At 46.1% G+C, this 16,039-nt stretch overlaps 1 protein-coding gene across 1 annotated transcript; it reads right to left on the minus strand.

Annotated features, from left to right (window-relative positions):
* Positions 1 to 2,816: 2,816 nt before the first annotated feature.
* On the minus strand, positions 2,817 to 7,074 carry LOC125551036 (DNA-directed RNA polymerase V subunit 5A-like). The gene is made up of 4 exons (XM_048714186.1): positions 6,657 to 7,074; positions 6,403 to 6,579; positions 3,975 to 4,088; positions 2,817 to 3,218 (listed from the first exon to the last, which is right to left on the minus strand). The coding sequence occupies exons 1-4, from the start codon at positions 6,996 to 6,998 to the stop codon at positions 3,093 to 3,095; spliced, it is 759 nt and encodes a 252-aa protein (XP_048570143.1). The 5' UTR covers positions 6,999 to 7,074; the 3' UTR covers positions 2,817 to 3,092.
* Between the last annotated feature and the right edge of the window lie 8,965 nt (positions 7,075 to 16,039).

Consider the following 16,039-nt stretch of genomic DNA (forward strand, 5'->3'; position numbering starts at 1 on the left):
GTAAGCAAATGGAAAATAAATGGCTTGTAATCCGCCTATTTCCTTTCAGGGGTAACTTCCTCGTCTTCTCAACTGAAGTGTAAAGGTATGGGTTTGTTGATTAAGCAAAAGAAAATCTTCCAGTTAATAGAAATTCAGGCGAAAACACTTGAACGAATGTTGGTGAGCGAAAACAAAAGGAAAGATATTACGTGTTAAAACGAATGCAAATTCTATCCATGGATCAGATTACTTTGTAGACTGTTGCATTTATGGCCTCAAGGTTCGATCATGGTGTTAGGCCTGGATTGGTCCTCGCTCACTCTCGAATTTGGGGAAGAACACTCAAATTTGTTGATAAATCGGGAAATCCAGGTAGTTTAATGCACTGGAAGAACCTGGATTACATAGTACGGTAGCTAAACCCCGATTAAGGCAAATTTCCATTACGACTGATACGAGAAACTGTACATGTGATGTAGAGACTCCGGTCAAACTTGCAGCTGAACCACGCAGCGTAGACAAAACTTGTGCAAACCATTGTTGTAGGCACAAGATATTGTTATTAGACAAGGGTAAACCTGTGATGTACAAAGAGGCAATGATGTGTCCTGAATCCGGGAATTGGCTAAATGTCAAGAAGCTCAAGGTAGTATCCATGTACGAGAATCAAGTTTGAAACTTGGTAGACCATCCGAAAGGCATAAAGCCTGAAGAATGAAAATGGATCTATAAATCGACGCGGATGAAAATATCTACATACATAAAGCTCGACTTGTTGCAAATGTTTTCGACAAGTTTAAGGAGTTGACTATGACGAGATTGTCTCGCTGTAGCGATGCTTTAGCCAATTCGGGTTATACTAGAATTGCTACACATTTCTATTACGAAATATGACAGATGGGCTTCACAAAGGCTTTCCTTAAATGAAAATTGAAGCAAGGACATGTATATGATACAACCCGAGGGTTTTCACAATCCAAAGTATGCTAGAAATGTGTGCAAACTTCAAAGGTTTAGTTATGAACTGAAACAAGCATCAAAGAGTTGGAATCTTTCTTTCGATGAAGTGATCAAATGGTTTGGCTTCATCATGAATTGAGGAAGATGCGTTGTGTTTACAAGAAAGTAGGTGACATCGTAATAACATTTCTAATACTTTATATGGATGACATATTGTTAATTGGAAATGATGTAAATTTCTTGACACGAATTAGGACTTATTGAAAAAGAAGGATTTGGGCTACGTAGCATACATATTGGACACAAAATCTATGGATATAGAAGGCCTCCCTGTTTGGCACGGCGGCGAGTCGAATGTGCTGCAACCCGTAAACCACTATGCTACAGCTGGTGAATACTTTTGCTGGAACCAATGAGAACTTTTTCTTTGACCGGCGATGACCAGCCATTTTTTGCTGGGATGGACATAATGTTTGCTGCATCCCGGGCGACAGCAGGACATTGTTTTTGCTGGCATTTGTTTTGTTGGACCATGCACCTTTTATGTTTTTGTTGGACTATGCCATTGTTTTTGCGGGAACCATTCTATTATTTTTGCTGGAACCATGGCATTTTTTTGGTGGAACCACACCATTGTTTTTCTGCAAGATAGCCACAGCAGGCTTTTTTTTTTTTAAGTTTCAACCCGAGACCGGCGAGCTGACGATGGCGAGTGGAGGTGCACCGAGCCCTGCGAAGGGGCAAGACAATTTTTGCTGTGATCGGCCACATAAAATGTCACGACCAAGCAGAGCAACTTTGATGACGAGGACAGAGACGGGTGCTACAACCGATGAGCTGCGACCAACCAGGTGAGGGCGATGAGCGCATCCGGCAACGTGGGCGGTGGAGGGAGGGCATCCAGGCAAGGGGAGGTGGTCAGTGACCGGGAGGACATGCAGGCAACGGGGGCGACGCCCGCGCTATGCATGTAGCCTTGATTCACGCAGATCGTACGTTCAAAAGGAGGTCTAAGCTGACGCACACGTGGCGACCGACCGAAATTTGGGCAATCAACCGACGCCTAGCGTGACGTTAAGTTTTTCTTTTTGACGAAAATACCTTCATGGCTAGATTTATTAAAATCAAATAACACTTACATTTGTCTGCTAAAAATTTAGCAATAAAATCGGGGTTCTTCAAACCCCAAAGCCGGAGGGTGAGAACATCCCCATTAAGCTAGCTCATGTGCTAGTAGCCATCCCAAAATCCGCCAATTCCTTAGGACAATCATCTACTAGTATTGGAGCCGCCGCCATAGAATGCCCTTCATTAAGCCTCAATGTTTTCACCACAACTAAATTACCCATTTGAACCAGCAGGTTATTGCAACCAATTTTTTGAGCTGGTTTCAAACCCTCTCGAAGAAAAGCACCTTCAGCAGACACCACATGAGCAACATGTTCCAAGACTGCTGTAGCGGCACCAATGAAGCCACCCTGGTGGTCACGAAGAACTGCACCGCAAGAACCAGAGTGATCTTCTTCCGGAAAGGCCTCTACCCCAGTTGTTCACTCGTGGTATGTTGGATGGCTGCCCGAACAAAATTCAGAGCCAGTGCATGAATCGCAGGAGTCACGAATTCTAGCGACGGTGGAATCGATCAGCCTAGGTGTTGCGTGATTAGCCTAAACCCTAACGAGAATACCCTTTTTAAAGTTGCTTTGAGATCCGGATATTTTTTTAGGAGGGGCGTACCCAAGCACAACTCATTCTGCTCTGAATCAGATGGGAAGGTGGAAGGAGCAGATGAGTTTCTCTTGAAACCAGTGAGGCTAACATACATGACCAACATGAGCAAAGCTAAAGCGCACAACCTGAAAATCACACGCAAATAGCACCACCAACATGAACAACACTGGCAACGCAACAGCAGCAGTGATAACCCCACAATCACATTTGAGCGATTCTCCACGACACATTTCAGTTTTCAAAGACATGCAGTGACCACGGTACGCTGGAAACAAACTTGTGCCAGACTTTCTAAGAAACATCTGAAACTGACAACCAGATAGCTTAGGATGGGGAACAGTTTTCTAACTACATTGCCGCGAGGCCTAACAGAAGACAACCTTCATCAACCTTCATCCCATGGAAACCAAACGGATCCATCAGAAGATACATCTGTACGTCACATGGTCCACGGTGAGCTCGCTGTCATATGTGAATTTCACCACGTTTCCCTTGCCAAGGCCATAGTAGCGAGCAACAGCATCGGTCTCTAGCATGCGAGGCAACTGAAAGATACAGACAACAGTTTTAGCAAAGTGGTGTACATGTGGTTTATGACAAAATGAGGCATCAATATATACTAAAATAGAATCCAAGTGCAAGAAAGGTAACAACAAATGTCGTTTGGCATTTGAGGCATGTCAAGAAGAGAACGCAGTACCGCCCGCAATGACTATTAAGCATATCATGAGCAGATAAGTACATTTTGAATTCAAGATTTTGTTTCCCAGCTTGTAAGGAGCTTGCAATATAACTGAAAACTACTCGTGGATAGGTGAGGAGAATTTTAAATTGCAACTACACAAGTTCTCTTGTCATTTTTAGTGAGCATGGAATACTAAACACCCCAATTCTTTACAAAATAATCAGAAAATATAGAAGGATCATCTGTTTTAAGTTTTAACACCATCAATTTTTGTCTTAATGAAAAGTGTAAAATGCTATCTCCAGAAAAGATCTTGTCTTAAAGCTTAGTGATCTTTCTCATCTGGCAAAACAAAAGGAGAAGAAAGAAACTCCAGGATCTGGAGTAAAATATCTCAATGAAATAATAACATATTTTGACTGCACTTCCACTTTAAATGTGCTTGGCTCGTAAGTTAATCATAGTAAATAAATCGCACATATTACCCACAAAAGCATTCACTAGACAGTTACCCCAATTGTGAATACATATATCTTTTAGAACACTATCACATAGTTCATACTAGAAATCAGTAACAAATTTTACAGTACTATCAGCAAATTATAGACAGACAGACCTGTGAATCCACCACATTGTACTGCTTCAGGAGCTTCGCTTTTTCTTCTGCAGTCAGCACTTCATGCTTGGGCTTCAGGACATGCTTAGTAATGTTCACCAGTAACTCTGTGATCTACCATAGGACAGCAGAGCACATCAGTTCGCAAATGTAAACTATAGAATGTTAAATTGTTAGCATATCGTGTAAAACAGTAAAGCATCAACCATACATGACTTAAGTCACGAAACTATATGAATACAGATTTGAGATTAAGAACATAACTAGCAGAAACACACATGTTAAAATGCTGAGCAATACAAGTATACACCACAGGGCCGGCTTTGGGCCTAGGCGGGAGGGGAGACCGCCTAGGCCCAGGTCATGCAGGGGGGCCAGCAGGGCAAATAGACATTACTCCCTCCATTCCTAAATATAAGGTGTATTATTTTGAGCATGTTAAACAAGGCACAGATTAGAGGGGAACTCAGGGCACAAATACCCCTAACTCACTCGGCAATACCTGGAATGAGCCATGCATCGCATGCATATCTCACAACAATTCCAGATGGCCATATGGCATGCCACGTTGAAAAAATCAATCACGAAGGTACTCCAGATAATTAATTGCCAAGAGGAAGCATACTGGAAGTAACTACTCCAATAATTAGCTCTAACGCGCAGCAGTTGGAAGGCAGGGGTAGGGGCAAAAATGGAAATCCTGGGGGAAAACATAAATACACCTTATAATATGGAATTTTATTGAAAAACAAATACACCTTATATAGTGGAAGAGAGGGAGTACTTGCTACTTTGGCCAGCTGGCAGTCTTAGCCCATGAAGGAAAGAAACGCAGCATAGTAGGAAAGAAAACGCCATTTCGACAGCCCACGAGAAAAATAAACGCGATCGATAACTGCGGGACGGGCGCACGGCATCGTGAGGTTACTTTTCTCGATCTCAGCTTCAGCCGCCGTGTATGAATGTGTGAGTGAGACGGGGGGTCGCGTTCCTCCCTCCTCCGGAGCTTCCGACCATCGTTGCTTCCATGGTGAGGTGATGCCGTGACACCCTTTGATTCAATGGGTTTACACATGTGGTTTAACTAATCATCTCCTTACACGCAGAACTTGCTCGTTGCCTATTGGACGAAATGGCGACCGCTTGTGGCGAGCGTCAAGAATCAAATCACAGCACCACCCCTGGACATCCAGCTGCGCTTGTTCTTGCTTCCCGCGAGCAAGCCGTGCTCACCAACGCGCTCTCCAGTGAGTGGCGCAGCCTCTGGATGATAATGCCAGCATACGCCTCGTCGCTGCTTTTTCAGAGGTTTCCGTCCCTCGTGGCTTCTTTCCGCCGTAAGAATGGTGGTTGAAATTTAACTCTTAACTAGCATAATGCCCGTGCGTTGCTACGAAGCCATAAGAAATAAGGAGTTATCACCGGCTTAGGAGATCGTCAAATGATGTATCTTGTGTCCGTTGGATGATTCACGATTAAAAAGAGAACGGAAATATAATGATACGAAGCCACAAGAAACAAGGAGTTATCACCGGCTTAGGAGATCGTCAAAAGATGATGGTATCTTGTGTCCGTTGCATGATTCACGATTAAAAAGAGAGCGGAAATATAATGAAAGACCATGTTGCTGGCATCGAAGAGTCTCGAGAGATCATAGTAGGTCCTTTGCAAGGTTTATAGTGACATAACATTTTGAATTTGAAACATATTAGAATGGGCATGAGTAAGTTTTTTTAATGGTAAGAGTAAGTTGAATGCACAAGATATTGGATTAGATAGGAAGACAATATCTATCACCGCGTCGAAATTGCAATTTGTTTGCCCCCATCTGCTTTGACGAGGAATTGGAAGAATTGCTTGGGTAGAGAAGCTAAAATCAAGACCATGATTTTGAGTTAAAATCGCATACTCGCATTTATAATTTGTGTTTTTTACAATAGTGTTATTCTCACATCAAGGCATTAGTGTATTTGTTTATTTCGGTTGTCTCACACCTTCTAAAAGTAGCATTTGTTTATTTATGTTTAGTCCCACATATGGGTAGAAGTATGTTTGTTTATTTGTGTGGTCCCATATGTGAACTCACCACCAATTCTAACCTTTAAAAGTAGGAAAGATACTTCACAAATGAAAATAGACATGTATATATACCTATATGCACATACATATAGATGACCTTAAGGACCAAGTCGTCGACTTTGCCCTACGGCCCTCCAAATTATAGAGCCGGCCCTGGTACACCACTACGGTCAGGATGACATAGAACTAAAACTAATGCCACTGTATTAACAAGTTACCTACCTATCCTAATGGTATGGCATTGTACTTGCAAGCTACAACACAAATAGTCATAGATCTTTGCTTGCAGAATGTGAATTTTGGAATGCAGTGTTCCGAACAGGCCACCAACAGATTAGAGGAAACTAACCTGGAATACATCTACTTTGAATTTGAACATCTCCTTGATGGACTCCCTGGCTCTAGATGTTATTTTGCTCTGCAAAATCAGAATCAGGCAAGACAAGTTCTCTTCTTTGATTCGGAGATACACCTCCCGGATGGCTGCGATTTTGACGGGCTCAGGTGGGCAGAAGACAATTCGCACCTGTGTTAACCACGTTGTTAGAGTGGATCAGCTCCTGCCTCGCAAAAATACGAAAGGGGATTGGGAAAAAGAAATGCCTTGTTGGACTCGTCGGAGGCGAGGGTTGTGGAAAAGGAAAGGCGCTCGATCTCGGGCGTCTCGGACCACCACGCGCGGAACTCCGGGAGGGTGCGGGCGAGCTCGTCCTCCGGCACGCTGTACCCGCGGTCCCGCAGCATCTCCAGCGCCGTGCGGCGCGCCAGGAACAGGCGCTGGCTCTCCACGCCGGCGGCGCCGCCGAGGTCGACCATGGATGATACGCAGCAGGCGACCTCGGGGGCGTAGTCGACGGCCATTGCCGCGTGGGCGGCGTTGGAGGCGGCGGAGCTCTCCCCTGAGTCCATGGCGAGCGATGATTGCTGAGGGGCGAATTGATTCATTTCTTTCCTTGTGCTCTGGTGGGAGGAAATTGGGGTTTTGGGTGTAGGGGAAAGCAAACGAGCCTTGCGCCCTTCCCACTCTCATCCTCGCGCAGTCACGTGGTGCGTTTTTTTTCTTTTTCTTTTTTTTAACAACAAGGTGGGAGGTTCCCACCTATACCTTTTTTTAGACAAACTCCGAAGCTTTTTATTCAACCGTCACAAAGTTTACAGGGACGAAATCAAGTTCATTGGACTGACCTAACCAAACATGGCGGCCAGCCCCTAGGGATAATGTATGCTTCGCAGGTTTGTGAGCCTCAATGTTTGAGCTCCTAAGTTCATGAATAATATTACAAGTAGTATAAGTGTTCTTCCTATGTGTATGATGGCACCATAAACCGTGGAATTTTTTTGATGTATGTCCTCGACGACCACCTTGCAGACAGACGCCACGTGTATTCTTCTCTCATAAAGATCATCAGCCAGCGCCAAGGCTTCTCTGACAGCCAAACATTCCAGTGTAGCTGGGTCCGTAATATTTGGAAACACAAGTGTTGAAGCACCTAGGACCACACCAGATTGGTCCCTGCATATCGCGCCTACCGCCCCATGAGAAGCATCAACATTAATCTTTGCTAGCCCTGCCGGTGGTGCTATCCACTATGCTCGCCGGTTAGAGTAAACAGATACTGCTGCTCGTTTAGGAATATTTTAAACAACTCGGAGATCATTTAGATATGACTGCACAAAACTATGGACTGCAAACGGACTCTGATAAATGTCCTCATGTATAGCCTTCTGTCGTGCTCCCCACAGTGCCCAAAGGGTAACCACGAATGTGGTAAAATCATTATGTGACAGTGTATCATGCATGGCAAACAACCAACGCTTAGCATCATCATCAATGTTCGAACATAGCCGATCAATTAATAACATCCGATGAGATTGCCCACATACTCCTTGCAACTGGGCAATTCAACAGTGCATGCCTCCATGTATCCTCAATGCCACAGAAACAACATACGCTCGACGTTGACATATTACGGTGATTTAGGAGCGATGCTGTCGGTATCGAGTGTCGGGCCAGCCGCCACAGGAAGTTCTTCAACTTCGAAGGAACCCTGAGTCTCCACATATTTGTCCATCCCATGCAATCAGCCTCCACATGTGATGATCCTTCTTCTTCATACAGCCATGCCTCCCTGTTCACCTTCATTTTCTAAATCATCCTGTGCGCACTTTGGACAGAGAAAGAGCCCCTTCTTTCCTCACTCCAGGCCCAGAAGTCGGTGGTCTGTCGTGTACATAAGGGAATTTTCAGAATTGCCCCGGCATCAATCAGGATAAATACGGAGCGGACCAACTGCTCATTCCATGAGCTTGACGTATGGTCAATAAGTTCAGAAACTCTCATGGGTGGGTTCTGTATAAGAGATGTGATCGGTCTCTTGATACTCTCCCGGGGAATCCAGTTGTCGCTCCAAATGTCCGTGTTCTCCCCGTCACGTATCCTTCTTATCAGGCCTTGCACCATCAGGCCTTCCGGACACTCCCAAAAGTATCTATATCCCATCGCATCAGGTCATGCGATATACCAATCAAATTTTCACGTAAGTCTAGTAACCTGTTACACTCGCTGTGACTCGACCACGCGGTGTTTATTGTCTCGGACCAGGTATTGTGGCCCTCCCACATAACCTCATAACGAAAGGTTCTGGCTCGCTGATTGTGCATTTGCTCTCTGTTCAAGTTCACAAAAATCAGGCCGTGATCCGATGTTGCAGCCGTGAGATGAGACAAGTCAACTGACGGAAACCTGGCTTGCAGATCCGCATTAACCAATGCCCGATCGAGTCGCACTCTTGTGAAGGAACCACTAGTCACTTTCTTTTCAAAAGTCCAAAAAGGCCCCGAATAGCCGATGTCCATTAACATGCACACGTCAACCACGTCTCAGAAGGTCTGGATTTGTGCATTGCTTCATTGTCCCACTCCCTCGTGTTCATCCGGGCGCAGGACTTCATTGAAATCTCCCAAACATAGCCATGGCAAACTACTAGTAGTACTTATGTTTTTTAATGTATCCCATGTTTGACGCCGAAGATGGGTTTGAGCTTCACCGTAGACTATCGTCACTCTCCATGGATCAAAACCTGGTTCCAAAACAGAGCAATCAAGGTGATACACAGAGTAACCGAGAATATCTATATTTATTTCATTGTTCCAAAAGATGCCGATGCCACCACTTCTACCCTGACTATCGATAGCATAACCATTGTCATAACCAAGTGTGCCTGCTAATGCTTCTACCCTTGAGCCTGCTAGCTGAGTTTCTACAATGCAGAGTAGGGTAGGGGCAAATTTCCTCGCAAAATCGCGAAGTTCACGGACTGTCGCGGCTTTGCCCGTGCCGCGGCAGTTCCAGAAAAAGACACTCATTGGGCCCGGCGGCGCCCCTCACTGGGACCCGCCATCTTTGGATCGGTCTTATTCTGCACTTCGCTCTTTGTGTTGCCTCTCTCTGAATTAACTATACCTCGGCATGACAAAGCCAGCCTTTTGGACAAAGCTGTTCAACGCTACCTCTTGAGCATGCATTGGTTTTCCCTTGAAGAGGAAAGGGTGATGCAGCAAAGTAGCGTAAGTATTTCCCTCAATTTTGAGAACCAAGGCATCAATCCAGTAGGAGACAACGCACAAGTCACATAGTACCTGCACAAACAATCAAGAACCTTGCAACCAACGCGACAAAAGGGGTTGTCAATCCCTTCATGGTCACTCGCAAAAGTGAGATCTAATAGAGATAGTAAAGTAAAATTTTGGTATTTTTGTTGTATAGATTGGAAAGTAAAGATTGCAAAATAGTAAACGAGATGCGATGTAAATAAAAGAGATGTAATATAATAGGTAAGAGACCCGGGGGCCATAGGTTTCACTAGTGGCTTCTCTCAAGATAGCATGTATTACGGTGGGTGAATAAATTACTGTCGAGTAATTGATAGAAAAGCGCATAGTTATGAAGATATCTAAGGCAATGATCATGAATATAGGCATCACGTCTGTGTCAAGTAGATCGAAACGATTCTGCATCTACTACTATTGCTCCACACATCGACCGCTATCTAGCATGCATCTAGAGTATTAAGTTCATAAGAATAGAGTAACACATTAAGCAAGATGACATGATGTAGAGGGATAAACTCAAGCAATATGATATAAACCCCATCTTTTTATCCTTGATGGCAACAATACAATACATGCCTTGCTGCCCCTACTGTCACTGGGAAAGGACACCGCAATATTGAACCCAAAGCTAAGCACTTCTCCCATTGCAAGAAAGATCAATCTAGTAGGCCAAACTAAACCGATAATTCGAAGAGACTTGCAAAGATATAAAATCATGCATATAAGAATTTAGAGAAGAACCAAATAATATTCATAGATAATCTTGTTCATAAATCCACAATTCATCGGATCTCGACAAGCACACCGCAAAAGAGTATTACATCGAATAGATCTCCAAGAACATCGAGGAGAACTTTGTATTGAGAATAAAAGAGAGAGAAGAAGACATCTAGCTAATAACTATGGACCCGAAGGTCTGTGGTAAACTACTCACTGTCGGTGTCAAAACCGGCGGATCTCGGGTAGGGGGTCCCGAACTGTGCGTCTAAGGCGGATGGTAACAGGAGGCGGGGGACACAATGTTTACCCAGGTTCGGGCCCTCTCGATGGAGGTAATACCCTACTTCCTGCTTGATTGATCTTGATGATATGAGTATTACAAGAGTTGATCTACCACGAGATTGTAGAGGCTAAACCCTAGAAGCTAGCCTATGATTATGATTGTTGTTGTCCTACGGACTAAACCCTCCGGTTTATATAGACACCGGAGGGGGCTAGGGTTACACAGAGTCGGTTACAAGGGAGGAGATCTACATATCCGAATTGCCAAGCTTGCCTTCCACGCAAAGAAGAGTCCCACCCGGACACGGGGCGAAGTCTTCAATCTTGTATCTTCATAATCCAACAGTCCGACCAAAGCATATAGTCCGGCTGTCCGAGGATCCCCTCATCTAGGACTCCCTCAGTAGCCCCTGAACCATGCTTCAATGACGATGAGTCCGGCGCGCAGATTGTCTTAGGGATTGCAAGGCGGGTTCTTCTCCAAATTCTGAATACCTGTCGAGTAGTGTTCGGCTTCCCATGAATGTTGCACTCCTTGGCTTCTGCACCTAATAATGGCTATCCTCCACGTGTTGAGCGGATGCGAGAAGTCGGTGCATTTTTACACTTGCCACCCTAACCATGTGAGTAAATCATCTATTTAAAGAGATGGGGATCCTCAGATCCAGATCACACCATCCTCCCACAGCGAGTATCCATCGGAGCGCGCCCGGAAAAGTCCATCCCATCATGGCCGGCCATCGCAGCTCCTCCTCTCACTCCCGTAGCCCTAAGCCAAGCAATTGGAAGAAGTGTTCCGTCCCCCACAGCCGATTAGTAGAGTTACAGACCCAGGGGTTTCTCCCTCCAGCGTATATGGTCCCTGTTCGAGCCGGACTTGCCACTTACAACGGCGGGGAGCAAGCGGAGAGCTTTCCCAACCCATCCATGGGGGAGCGGGCATGCCTTGTCCCTTACTTATTAAGGGGGCTTGGATTTCCAATCCATCCGTTCCTCCGCAGGCTCCTGGAGTTCTACGGCCTCCAGCTGCATAACTTTACTCCCGCCTCCATAATACACATCGCTGGCTACGTTGCCCTTTGCGAGCTATTTTTGGGCTGTGGAGCTCATTTCGAGCTATGGAAGATGCTATTCTGCCTCGTACCCCGTACACGGGAGGGGTCAATATATCAAGTGGGCGGAGCTGAGATATGGCGCATCGCCGGGACCGGATACCTGTCCGGTACTCCGAAGAAGACATCCGAAGACTGGCCTTCAGAGTGGTTTTATATGGAGGACGTCCCCCTTCCAGACCCTATTCGGATGGGCCTTCCTGAGTTCAATAACTCCCCTTTGAAGAAACGCCGCAGCTGGCGCCCTCGGAGCCCCCAGGAGGAAGATAACAGAGAGGTCCTTTACCTGATGGGCCGGATAAAAACGCTGGCCAAATCAGGATTGACAATAATCGAGGTCATGTCAATATGTATAATGCGGGGGTGCAGCCACTTCAATATCGGGGACAACCCATGTGGCACTTTAATGGAGAAGACGATGCCACCCGCTGCGGTCGTAAGGGACTGGACTCCGTTGCTACTCTAGCGAAAATACTGTCCGATTTATATAAAGGAGAGGAAGAGGAGTTCATCCGCATTAAGCCACGGGATGGATTCTCCATGTACAACCCCCCAAATTGGGTGAGCTGCTACTTTCTATTCCAGACCTTCCCGCATTCTTCGTCATAAGTATTTACCTTGCTATCTCATAGCAGGAACTTCGAAAAGCTGTGAGGGAGGTCCACAGGCCGTCTCCACAACCAGAGGACCCTGACCGGGCCCTCGACCCCGGACTCGAAGAAGATCCGGACACATTTGTGGAGCTCATCGACAGGACGTTCTATCAGTTAAGCTGCGACGGTGCCTTGGTGGCCATCATAGCCGATTATCCTGGACTGCTCCCTGCATCGCATGTAAGTAAAACCGGAGTCCCAACTTCCGAGAAGGATCCTTTTTTTCGCACTTCACCTACCGCACACATATGGTGTCTTATAGGGAAGGCCCTTGGGACGCCATGTCGAACCCGTAGTGACTCACCAACGAGGGGCACCAAAGCCGGGTAGGCTTAAAGGAAGGCGGTCAGGACTGAGACGCCATCGCAGAGGTATGAAAAAGAACCCTGCTCCGTGGTTGTCATCTTTTAAAATATAATAACATCCATGGTTCCTGGCAGGAAAAACGCTCGCCGAACCATATCCGGAGAGCCTGCTGGCTAAGCCTCCACCAGCCGGGCTCCAGAGCCGGACTTAGAGGCAGACACTAACGTGGGGCCAACACCGGATGTTCCTCCTACAGAGGATGCGGATAGGTTGTCCGCTACGAATTCCAAAGTGGAGAGTGCCATGAATCACAGGCATCGCCGGGCCGTACTCCGCGACGCTTGTTTCTCTCAAGAGGCATTCGATGCCTTCAACTCAGGAGACGCGTACACCCGAGCTGCTCAAAATGGTCTTGCCCGAGCCACGGACCAGTATGTAAAGGATATACGGGTAAGAAAATCTAATAATTATGTACATCAGTAGCCCTTGAGACTTGAAATAGTTGGCACAACTGATTTAAGGATCATTGTTTGCATAGGTTCTTACGGAGAAGAATACCCAGTTATCTCAAGAGCTGGAGGAGTGCAAAGCCCAGCTACGGGCCGCAGTTGCCGCAATGAAGGAGTCCGAGAAGGCCCCATCTGGTAACACATGTTTCTATCTAAAAGAATGACATGTACCAGTTAGTATTCGGCATGCATGCAAATCTAACAATAGATTCTGCAGATGATCCCGGAGTGAATCCGGAGGTCGTGCAAGGGAATGAGCAACATGCTCAATGACAGTTAAAGGCTGGCGAGCGCGTGCTTATGCAGGTTAGGCGGGAGAAAAACGATCTTCAAGATGCCAATACCTGGCTGGGCATTGAACTGAAAGATGTTCGGGCCCAGCTTGCTGACTCCGTAAAGGAGAATAAGAGGCTTCGACGCGGCATTTTTAGTAAGTGCTTGAAAGGACTTTTATAGAGTTCGGCGAAGAAACCGGCTAACAGAGTTATATCTGTAGGTATGCTGACGGGTCGTCCCGCAGAGGAGATGCCCGAGTCTGCGGGTGGTCTTCTGCCAAAGCTCTCACAACTGTACGAACAAGTTCGGCAGGTGATGCAGGGCATTGCCCAAGCCTTGTGGCCATCCGCCTCCCTGCTAGGAGGCATGGGGGAGCTTGTAGAGATGCTCAAGGGAGCGCGGCGGCGCTTACGATTATGGAAGATATCAGACTGCCGACAAGGTGCAAGGGAAGCCTGGGCCATGGTGAAGACGCGATATACCAAGGCTGACCCAAACCACATGGCCGAGGTCGGACCTGTGGGGTCTGATGGGAAAGAGATCCCTGTCAGTTTGGTGTATGACCAGGTGAAATTAGCTGCAAAGTATTCCCAACAGGATTGTAGGCTAGACAGCCTGTTGGATGGTATAGAAGAAGAATTTAGTCAGTCTAAGTGACTGTGTACTTCAAGTGACATATATTGTCCCTAGCCGGATTGTAAATCATTTGTCATAGCAGACCTTTTCGCTTCGACCTCCGGACCCGACAGTCCGGAGTGTATCCGAATACCTGCTCAGTTATGTAAAACCCGGGGTATGCGTGGAAACCAGGCGTAGGGGTCATAAGTGCTTGAACAGACAAGTACCCAACTAGCTATGTTATATTACATGGATAGTAAGAAATATCTTCCAGGGAGAATAGTTCCGTTAAGGGTTCCTTTCCCTGGGTACGCATGCATTAATGTGCATGTCCGAACTGCGAAAAGAGATGCAGGATATAGACATCTGGGGCCATGTATTTGAAAGTGCAACTATCCCTGGGTGGTTTTGGTAATTCCTAACAACATATAGCTCATTGAGCTAATGCTATTCCAAGATTAATATTTCAGGAAAAGCTCAATGAATGGCATGGCATGGATGAGGAAAGTGGACCCCTCAAAATACTAAGGACAAAAAGATTGGCTCAAGCTCAAAGCTCAAGACTCTATATTTTATATTTTAGTGATCCAAGATCACACTGAGTATTTAGGAAAAGCCAATACTATCAAGGAGGGATGAGGTGTTGCTTGATGAGGTTCTTGCTTCATAGTGCTTAGTGATATGCTCCAAAACCCTCAACTACCTTCCCACATCCACATATGACCTAAACCAAAAGTCAAACTCGGCCCCACCGATTCTTTCTATCCGGCGCCACCGAGTTCAGATGTCATAGCCACTGCCACAAACCCTAGGCAAATCGGTCTCACCGATAGGGATCTCGGTCACACCGAGATGGGGTTGTAATCTCTGTGTTTCCCTTCGTAACGTTTCGGTCCTACCGAGATGAGCGATCGGTCCCACCGAGATTGCAATGTAAACTCTCTGTTTCCCTTTTGTAACATTTCGGTCCCACCGAATGAGCAAATCGGTCCCACCGAGTTTACCTGACCAACTCTCTGGTTAGCTTATTACCAAAATCGGTCCCACCGAGTTTGTGTAATCGGTCACACCGAGATTACGTTATGCCCTAACCCTAACCATATCGGTCCCACCGAGTTGCATCTCAGTCCCACCGAAAATCCTAACGGTCACTAGATTTGCTAAATCGGTCCGACCGAGTTTCTCAATTCGGTCTCATCGAGATTGGTAATTATGTGTAACGGTTAGTTTTTGTGTGGAGGCTATATATACCCCTCCATCCACTCTTCATTCGTGGAGAGAGCCATCAGAACATACCTACACTTCCAATACACATTTTCTGAGAGAGAACCACCTACTCATGTGTTGAGGCCAAGATATTCCATTCCCACCATATGAATCTTGATCTCTAGCCTTCCCCAAGTTGCTTTCCACTCAAATCTTCTTTCCACCAAATCCATATCCTGTGAGAGAGAGAGAGTTGAGTGTTGGGGAGACTATCATTTGAAGCACAAGAGCAAGGAGTTCATCATCAACACACCATTTGTTACTTCTTGGAGAGTGGTGTCTCCTAGATTGGCTAGGTGTCACTTGGGAGCCTCCGACAAGATTGTGGAGTTGAACCAAGGAGTTTGTAAGGGCAAGGAGATCACCTACTTCGTGAAGATCTACCACTAGTGAGGCAAGTCCTTCATGGGCGATGGCCATGATGGGATAGACAAGGTTGCTTATTCGTGGACCCTTCGTGGGTGGAGCCCTCCGTGGACTCGCGCAACCGTTACCCTTCGTGGGTTCAAGTCTCCATCAACGTGGATGTACGATAGTACCACCTATTGGAACTACGACAAAAACATCCGTGTCTCCAATTGCGTTTGAATTCTCCAAACCCTTCCCTTTACATTCTTGCAAGTTGCATGCTT

Source organism: Triticum urartu, chromosome 4, assembly GCF_003073215.2.
Source record: "Triticum urartu cultivar G1812 chromosome 4, Tu2.1, whole genome shotgun sequence".
Classification (NCBI taxonomy): Eukaryota; Viridiplantae; Streptophyta; class Magnoliopsida; order Poales; family Poaceae; genus Triticum; species Triticum urartu.

Coding starts and splice junctions, on each gene's coding strand:
- LOC125551036 (XM_048714186.1), bottom strand. CDS start 6,998: ATGAATCAATTCGCCCCTCAGCAATCATCGCTCGCCATGGACTCAGGG. Junction 6,580..6,656: donor CCTCCGACGAGTCCAACAAG/GCATTTCTTTTT, acceptor TGGTTAACACAG/GTGCGAATTGTCTTCTGCCC. Junction 3,219..3,974: donor ACAATGTGGTGGATTCACAG/GTCTGTCTGTCT, acceptor TGTATCTTTCAG/TTGCCTCGCATGCTAGAGAC.